The 9,876-nt window shown below is 44.5% G+C and overlaps 1 protein-coding gene across 3 annotated transcripts in view; it reads right to left on the reverse strand.

Annotated features, from left to right (window-relative positions):
- The window catches only part of OTUD4 (OTU deubiquitinase 4), a 47,270-nt gene extending 38,144 nt beyond the window's left edge, over nucleotides 1-9,126 (reverse strand). For all 3 annotated transcript variants that reach the window (XM_032147777.2, XM_058436786.1, XM_032147773.2), the window contains exons 1-3: nucleotides 8,198-9,126; nucleotides 3,063-3,146; nucleotides 79-129 (exon numbers count right to left, since the gene is read on the reverse strand). In XM_032147777.2, the coding sequence (XP_032003668.1) occupies nucleotides 79-129; nucleotides 3,063-3,146; nucleotides 8,198-8,356 (294 nt within the window). In that variant the 5' untranslated portion in view covers nucleotides 8,357-9,126. The remainder of the gene's footprint in view (nucleotides 1-78; nucleotides 130-3,062; nucleotides 3,147-8,197) is intronic.
- Between the last annotated feature and the right edge of the window lie 750 nt (nucleotides 9,127-9,876).

Here is a 9,876-nt window from a genome sequence, read left to right on the forward strand (position 1 = left end):
AATCTTCTATTTTAATGAATTTTAAATACATTATTTGGATATATAAAAATAGAAATATACTAGAAGACTGTGACATACCTGTGGATTTTCCAAACGCTTTAAATATTCTTCAAATGATCCTTCTATAAACTGCAAAAAATAAATCTATTAGAAATGTCATCTAAGATATATGCCAAAACAGTTAACCGCTTCACTGTGTAAATAACATTCACTGTGAATTACTGAGTTTGCACATAAACCTAAAATACCTCAGTATTATTTAAAAATATGTACATAATCTAATTATGAAAACATATAGCAATCATTAAAGACTATAAACACACAAAAGAATTTAAAGAAGGAAATTTTGTCAGGAAAGGTTTCCTGAAAGAAGAGTGACTCAAGATGAATGCTGGACAGGATCTGGATGGCAAAAGGCAGCTGATACTCTACAGAGAGGGCCAGTGTGGCATGAGGAGGAAGAGGAACACTGTGTTGGGAAGACAAGCAATCTGGCCAGCTAGAGCAGGACAACCTGTTGTGGAACTGAGTGGGAGAAGAACCCAAATGGGGGCCTGTTTACAGAGGGCCTTGAGCCCAGGCAGGACTTAAAGGCTAGATGAGAAAGGCCATTCAAGGTCCCTTCAGGTGACATTCTGAACTCAGAAATTATATGATGAAAGCAGTGCTTTAACTTGGTAGTGACCAGTGTGTAGAAGGGAATAAAACAAAAACTGACTTACTAGCTAAGAAATAGTATAGCTTAATAATACAGATAGAGTACTCACTGTCTCTCAGGTGATACGAGAAAGAGCGATGAGAACTAGTAAGGCTAAAAATATTTTGAAGCATCAACAAGATTTTTCTAATACAGCTTGCTTCATTGCTTCACTGTTACTTTGACATAAAAACAGTTTATTCAAGCTGTGTAATAACGCAACCATTTTTATGTTTCTTTCACAGCAATCGCACTCATTTGAGAAATCTCTAAAAGTCATTCGTTGAACCACCAAATTCAATTGCATTTAAATTACAGTCCCAGTTGATTTAGCAAAGTGATAGACTTAAAGACATTAAAGTACACTCCCTAGTCTATAAAAATCTTTTAAGCACCCTTGGATTTTAAGATTGAGATTCTTTCAGATTATATAATGTCAAATTGCCAAAAATATCTTAAATTTCAAAAGACATTTATAATAAAAGAACCATATATATTAAACAGCCCACCAATAAAGGGCTACTGTTCTGTATTAGATGATTATAGGTCTAAGGAAAAAAAAAAAACACAGAACCATTTAAAGTTACAAGAGACTGCAGAATTCTGACACAAGCCTGCATCCTCTCTGAGAGTCTCCTTTCTGAGCAGAAAGCGTCCATCTATGCCATGGCTGAACAATGTCAGTAACAAGGCATAATCCTTTCTACAACATCTCTTTCCAATTCTGGACAACTGAAACTGCTTGAAGGTTCATATAAGGACAGTGAAACTTTTCCCCATGGAACTTTCAACCTCTGATCATACCTCGTAAGATTATATGGACTAAGGCAAGGCATAGTGGCTCACGCTTGTAATCCCAGTACTGTGGGAAGCCGGGCGGGCAGATCACGAGGTCAGGAGATCGAGACCATCCTGGCTAACATGGTGAAACCCCATCTCTACTAAAAATACAAAAAATTAGCCTGGCATGATGGCGGCGGGCACCTGTAGACCCAGCTACACTGGAGGCTGAGGCAGGAGAATGGCATGAACCCCGGGAGGCGGAGCTTGCAGTGAGCCGAGATGGAGCCACTGCACTCCAGCCTGGCCGACAGAGCGAGACTCCGTCTCAAAAAAAGATTATATGGACTAAGAAAAATATATGCAAAGCACTTAATGCCTGGCACATAGTAAGCACCTCAACTAATGTTAGCAATGTCCATTATTATCAACACAGTTTTACCCTCTGGGGCCAATGATTAATAAGAATTAAAGACCATTCCACCTCCCCACTTCCCTTCTCTACCACACCTTTGTACTCTCTTATCTAGCCTCTGCGTTACCAGGTTTTTTTAAATAAAACAAGGTTTCAAGCCTATCATTTGCAAAGCATTATATCAACATTCTCTACCAGTCAACTGGGGGAAATAACATCCAAAGTTGTCAGATTATATAATTCTAGGTCTTAAAACCATTAAGTAATAAATCCTATGACTTTGAATGTAAAATGAAAACAGGTCACTGTGGCATCTTATTTCACATACTACTGAGATAATTATATTAAGCTGTTATACAACATTTTATTAACTATTAATCACTACTTACATAATGATAGTGTTCTGATATGTGAGTTCACACTGAACCCTGAAAATTAAAAACCTATAAATGCCTTCTGATAAAATTAAGGGTTCAGCATTACTTACACTCAGCATATTTTTTACACTGGAAGTCTGAATTTTTTTTTTTTTTTTGAGACAGGGTCTCACTCTGTCACCCAGGCATTGGTGCAGCAGCACAACTCGGCTCACTGCAACCTCTGCCTCCTGGGTTCGAGCAATCCTCATGCCTCAGCCTCAAGAGTAGCTGGGAATCAGGCATGTGCCACCATGCCACTGTTTTTAGTAGACACAGGGTTTCGCCATGTTGGCCAAGCTGGTCTTAAACTCTTCACCTCCCAAAGTACTGGGATTACAGGCGTGAGCCACCATGCCCAGCCTGAATTTTTTCTTTTTTAATTTATAGGGAGTTACCAATCACAGAAACCACTATTAATCACAATGCCCCCAATTCCCTGACCATGTCAGACAAAGCCCACTCTTAGTATGCAAGGGCCTTGTCCAGGTCATCTTTCCATTCCCCACAGCTCAGCGTCTTATCCATCATAGTAGCTTTCTCAACGTCCAAATAAATGCAAAACATAAAATAGCCTAGAAAACAACGTAACTGAATATAACTAAATTAAGTTCAATAGGGAAGTTTTTTTAATAAGTGTTATTTTCATAACTTGCATTAAGATCCAGCCTGTGAAATTCTACTAGGACACTTCTAAAAGCCAAAATGTAAAACCAAGTCAAGACACCATTACATGTTTGAAATTACAAGTTACCGCTTCAAATTTCTCTCTGTTCTCTCGAAGATAGTGAATACAGGCCATTCTGACTTCAACATGGCGAGACTGAGAGTGCAATACCTAAAAAGAAAAGGCAACAAACACACTATTAAGCATTTAGTCAAAAGTTAAAACCTAAAGTCTTCCTTTACACCCAAAATAATGTGACAACCAATAGATTATCAGTCTTTCTCCATTCCCCTTTCTATAATTTCGATATCTTTACTCATTCCTACCTCTTCTAAATAAGCACAGCGAAAACATGACATATACAAACAATACTACTTCTTAAGCCAAATTTTGTAAAGAATTTATTAGCCTTTCTCCTTTAGGACATTTTTGTAAACTTAGGACACTCTCTTCCCTTGGCCATCCCCCCACAATAACTTTTCACAAAGAAGAGCTAACAAAATCCATGCTACGCCATGCTCAACCTCATCCTATACATATTGTAAAGACAAACTGGCAACTTCAGTAGGAATGTATTTTGAGGCTTTCAGCCTGTAAGAGGCCGATTTATTTTTCCCATTAATTCTGAATCCACTTAGAGGCTCTATGTAAAAATTTAAGTCCACTATGGTTTCAGAAAAATTAAGGCACTCATTCTTTCCTTGGTGATCAAGCTTACAAGATGAGAAAGAACATCCAAGTAGGCAGCATAGGGGGTGCAAAAATGTCGCATGATGTCATCCCAAGAGGTTTGGGGTTTGTTTTTATGCCCTAAATTGTAAAGTACCAACCTACAAAGTATGATCCAGATCTTCTCACTCTGTAGTTTTCATTTTTTTCTATTAAACAACCAGTTCAACAAAAAGATAACTTACTGGCATGTGATCTTTTACCAAAATTCTAAAGCTGTGAATTGAAACAACTACTTCTTTTTTTTTTTTGAGACGGAGTCCTGCTCTGTCACCCAGGCTAGAGTACAATGGCGCAATCTTGGCTCACGGCAACCTTCATCTCCCGCGTTCAAGCGATTTTCCTGCCTCAGCCTCCTGAGTAGCTGGGATTACAGGCACCTACCACCGCAGTTAGCTAATTTTTGTATTTTTAGTAGAGACAGGGTTTCACCATCTTGGCCAGGCTGGTCTCAAACTCCTGACCTCGTGATCCACCCACCTCGACCTCCCAATGTGCTGGGATTACAGGCATGAGCCACCGTGCCCAGCCTGAAACAACTATTTCTTATCCAATGCTTACTTCTAACTAGCTCCCAATTCTTTCTTTCCCCCCACCCAGGACAGAGTCTTACTCTGTCCGCCCAGGCTGGAGTGCAGTGGTGCAATCTCGGCTCACCGCAACCTCCGCCTCACAAGTTCAAGCGATTCTCCTGCCTCAGCCTCCCGAGTAGCTGGATTACAGGTGCTGCCATGTCTGACTAATTTTTGTATTTTTAGTAGAGACAGGCTTTCACCATGTTGGCCAGGGTGGTCTCAAACTCCTGACCTCAGGTGATCTGCCTGCCTTGACCTCTCAAAGTGCTGGGATTACAGGCATGAGCCACCGTGCCCAGCCCTAGCTCCCAATTATTTAACATGCTTAAAGGAGATTAGAATTCTTTTCTATTACTGGGTATCTCAAATAAAGATATTCCTGTACCCTAAAGGGTTATGGTTTAAAAAAAAAAAAAAACTCAGACACACTTAAAATAACACATTTCAAACTACCATCAAGGCCTCTTGAGAATTTATATTAATAGAAAGTAGCTTTAAAAGTTACAGATCCTGGCCGGGCATGGTGGCTCACGCCTGTAATCCCAGCATTTTGGGAGGCCAAGGAGGGTGGGTCCCCTGAGGTCAGGAGTTTGAGACTAGCCTGATCAACATGGTGAAACCCCATCTCTACTAAAAATACAAAAAAAAAAAAAAAAAAATTAGCCAGGTGTGGTGGTGCGTGCCTGTAGTCCCAGCTACTTGGGAGGCTGAGGCAGGAGAATCACTTGAAACCAGGAGGCAGAGGTTGCAGTCAGCCGAGATGGTGCCAGGGCACTCCAGCCTGAGTGACAGAGTGAGACTCTGTCTCAAAAAAAAAAAAAAAAAGTTACAGATCCAATTGAGTGGTTCTCCCTTTACGTTTAGCATGAGTAGAGAATTTGGGAAAAAGGGAGGCTCCAGCTGTGCATTCTACAGCTCTCTTGGATAACAACCAAGGCTCATTTATACCCACAGAACCGGCACAACTGCCTAGACGCCTAGTATGTCCTATTACGCTGAGATACACTGAAAATGCACCTGTTGAGGTTAGTAATTTGTTTCCAGTGTAATAACTGGTTTTCGGTTTAACTGATTCTACCTTCACTGCTGTTCTTGGACACTATTAAACCATATTCTTATATATTCTAAGAGTATGTGACCAAAAAGGACTATCTATATATAAAAATAACCGCCATCGAATTTTTTTGCCAATTCAACAAATGACATTTAGCAACACTTCTTTTACAGAAGCTATGTTAGACACTATTATAAATCAAGGTATTATTCGTATGAATAAACCACAGTGTCATCTGATAGGGCTTTCCTCTGCCATTAGCAAAGTGGAGCTAGTCTTAAAGCCATTTACCTAGCAACAGGTGGCAAACATAAGTTAGTAAAGCTTATTTTCAATCAAAAACAATAGTAGGCATATCTACTGGTTCTTCTCTTTTAACAAAGATTTTGGCACATACAATCTATCTGAACCTGTTGCTCAGAAGCAAAACTCTTAGCAACTTCTATAAAGTGTGAGAGTGCTGGTAATTTACTAAGTCAAGCACTGCAAGAAAAGCAAGGTTAAATGACAACTTTTTAAAATGTAAATTATTGTGCAAGGTTGAGAACACACCGGAAGAATTAAAGTAGTATGACAAATATCTCTGCAAATTAATATATACATGAAAGCAAACTAGAAGGCTTTCCCATTTTTACTTGGGACAAGATAGTGATAAATACTGAGAAAGGCTGAGACACTGTTTTAGCAAGTCCTCTAAGAGCGCCCTATTTTTAGCTCCATGGCTGTGGAGCTGATTCAGGTCAGGCCTCCGGCAGGCCCAAATCCACAAGTGTAAAAAGGAAATGGCCTATCTAAATCAGATAATTTGGAAAGACCAAAATCCTAACTCGAGTCTCCTCCCCCTCTTTAAAAACTGCCACTTAGATTATTTACTCTGATTCTTTCTTAGAAATGATGAATATCTGTGATTTTATAGGAGAAATTGTCGGCAAAAAATATAAATCATTGGTACACATTTTAAAAGGGAAGCCTGACGTTGGTATTACTTTCTTTTTCCCACACACACATTTTGCCTTTGGCGATGATGGCTATACCTGTAGTCTACTGAATAACTGAACTTCTCCCAAAGTTCAAGGTCTTCAGCTAAGCTCATCAGACTAAAACTGAGTCACATAACTGGGAAGGGTAGTCCCTTATGCCTAACCTAAACCCCATTACAAAATACAATAAAATGTGTTACCTGATGTAACAAAGAGTTCTTAGTGTAAACCGGCTTTTGCCCCTTTTCTACTTAAAAACAGAGATCTCACTACAATGAGAGGCTTCTGTATAATCAAGGCCACCAAGTATCTATAGTATGCACTACGGAAATCAGGCACACCTTTCTGCTTCAATATAAACTAGGACTCAGATAACTCAAATCCAAGTAAGTTCCAAGCTTCCCTTACCGCCATTTATTTCTATCTCCTTGCTTACCAAACTCTTAGTAGGTCTAACAGTACGTTATAAATATGGGCTGAATTCACTTCCACCTCTTCTTCCCTAGACTTCTGGAGGTGCTGAGGAGTCCAAGGAAGCAGGACAGATAGAGATTCAGAAAATTCACAAATGGGGCAGACTATTTACCTAACAATAAGGACTGGAGGGAGTGGCTGGGTGTGAACATACCCCACAGCAACACTGAAAATGAGAAACGGACAGAGAGCCTCGTTTGGGGAGCTTTTGGAAGAATATTTCAGTGACAATGTCCGCAACATAAAGCCACGGTTTGTGTCAGTTAAATCAATTTCTTGTTTTAAAGAAAGATTTTACGCTACCTATGGTAAATAAATGGCTTGCCTTTTAACGTTAAAAATGAGAACAGACTGGCCTCCAGATGTTAAGTAAAACATTTACTCACAAATAGAAATTTTAAAAGTTATTTAGCATTCAAAAAAGGTGAGGGAAAAGAAAACAGAAACATCATAAAAACCCCACAGGCGGGCAGGCAGGGGTGTGCGATGGGGTGTGGGGAGCAGGTCCTAGGTCAAAGGAAAGCACATGTGAAAGGTCTGAAAGACACACCAGAGCAGAAACTTTTATCCAGCTACTTCGGCAGCTATTTTTCAATATAGGATGGGTTTGGGTGACTGCACACCTACAACATACAGTGTTATATAACATGGAATAAGCTCGCTCAAAAAAAAAAAAAAAAAATCAGAAAAATCTTCCTGAGCAACTGTGTTAGAAAGTGGTTTCGAAAAGCTCCAGTTACACGTACCCTTTCTACTACCAACATCAAAACAGGCTTTTTTTAAAAAGTCAGTTCTGTTTAGTATACCTACACAGCCCAGCGGAGCATAATAAAGGGTGGAACCTACTCAAATCCTTCAAAACATTCTATATTTGTAAAAGGTTGGTTTTCTCAAACGGCAGTTTGCCCATTTGATTCAAGTGACATGGGCGAGCTTGCCTACCCCACATTCCAAAGTCCAGCAGCAAACCAAAATATGTTCCACAAGTAAAGTTTGATCCACCACTTCTAGTCAACACTTGGTTTACTGGAGTGGGGTGAGCGTGGTGCTTCTCAAACGAAGGGAAGGAAGGTAAATGCGGAACAGAAGTGAAAAATATCATGTCGCCAGGTCCCCAGCAATAAATCAACTATAGAAGCTCCGAGCAGGCCTCACAAGTTGTTCTCAACTCATTATCTCTTTATCAGGAGAGACACCCCGTTAATCTGCGGGCTTTCGAGTTTCAATTTGCACCTTTCAGACGCAAAGCAGCGTCCCACTCCGGCGTTACAACGGGGCGCTGTGACGACAACCAGGGCACGCGCAGCCCCGGCCGTGGGCGGCCCGGACAGCCCGCATCTGCCTCCCCACCTAGACCTGCCGGGCCGTCCCCGCCTCCCCTCGAAGTCCCCCCAGCCCCCCCGCAATTACCTGCTCCGCCACGGCCCGGAACAGGCACGACCCGTCCTTGGCGACCAGTTTCCGATACAAGCCCAGTTTCCGCAGATAGGCGTCCATGGGCGTCGCGTCCTCGCGGGGCCCCGCGCCGCCCTGGTCCCCGCCGTCGGGGACGCCGACGGCCGCCTCCATGTTGCTGGTCCTGCTGCAGGCCAGGCGCGGCGAGGGCTAGCCCCACATGGCCAGGCCGCCGGCTGCTCGACGCCCCGGCCTGGGGCAGGCGGCGGCTCGGGCTGGGGCTCGGGCTCCGCGAGCGGCGGCAGGCGGCGGCGGCCCGAGGCAGCGGTCCGCGCTCTCCGGTCGCATAGGGGAGCCCTGCCTAATGCATGGCTGTCCGCACGCGGCCGCCGCCTCGGAGCGAACACGCGCCCACGACAAACAGGGTGAGCGGAATTAAGGAAAACCCCGAGAGTGAGTAGTCACTTCCCGACGGCCTCGCTGCCTGACTCAGGACCCAGGCCGGGGGTCGCCGCCCCCACAAGTTTCCTCGTCCGTACCGGTGTGAAGCGAGAAAACCCCCGCCCTGGCGCGCACGCTGGGCCGGCTCAGGTGAAGCGGGGCCTGCGTCCCCCGCGCACTCCCCACGCCGGGAGCCGAGGAAACCAAAAAAGAAAGACGCGGCCTTTCGTTTCCCACCTCGCTGGAGGGCGCCGGAGGGGCGGGGAGCGGGTGGGGGCGCCCGGGAGAGAACAGCACCTCGCAGCCCAGAATTTGTTTTCGCTTTCGGCCCGACAGCAGAGAGGACGGCGGGAGGTGTAGTCTTGACAGCCGCAGGAAGTCGGCTTGCGGCGGGCGGGGACGCGCTGGCCGGCCTACCCGGGGGAGGTGCCCGGGAGGCGCGCGGACTACAAGTCCCTACAGCGCGGGCGCCGCCGCCGCCGCCGCCCCAAGCCGGCTTCGCGCTGTACTGGCGCCGCGTCCGCGAGCAGGCCGAGGGGCTTCGCCGGCCGACGTCGGGCGACTTGCGCGCGCCACCCGCCAACCCTGCCGCTGCGCCGCGGGAAACGCGCGCGCCGGGCTGGCGTGGAGTTGCCAGGGACGCCGTGCGGCGCAGTGTAGGCCTTTTGTGTATTTCTTTGCGGAGGGCGCACCTGTCTGCGCCCTTCCCCCCGGCCTGCTCTCCTGGCGTTTCCATGGAGGTGGCTTTAACGGCTTAAGCAGAAAATAGAGCTAATTGGCGGAGGCTACGGGAACTGGCACGGTGCGAGACGACACACTGTCCATAAATCAACCGTGGACTGCTGATTCCTATTAGAAGTACAGCTCACGTACTACGGCAAGATGAAGGCTTTGCCAAAGACATTTTTGTTCACCCTGTCACTGTAGCTGAGCACCCCATCACAGAGACATGTCACTGTCGGAAGACGTAAGGGTTTTTTTTTTTCCCTTCTTAAAAAATTCATCTTGTAATTGCTTGATAACATGCTGACTGGACTGGCCATGGCTTCCACCAGTGCTCGAGGCTTCAGCTCAACTTCCCACCCTCCGACGTTGAATGGCAGGGAATTGACAAAGTCAAATTATGCTTTAGAACCCAGAATTTATCCAGCATGCTTCTGTTGCACCAGAATTTTATTTTGCTAAGATACAACAACATCCGGTGTCCTTTTTTAAATACATGGTTAATCATAGGAACTAATTCAGTCTTTAGG

The sequence above is a fragment of the Hylobates moloch genome, unplaced genomic scaffold (genome assembly GCF_009828535.3).
Source record: "Hylobates moloch isolate HMO894 unplaced genomic scaffold, HMol_V3 SCAFFOLD_3, whole genome shotgun sequence".
Classification (NCBI taxonomy): Eukaryota; Metazoa; Chordata; class Mammalia; order Primates; family Hylobatidae; genus Hylobates; species Hylobates moloch.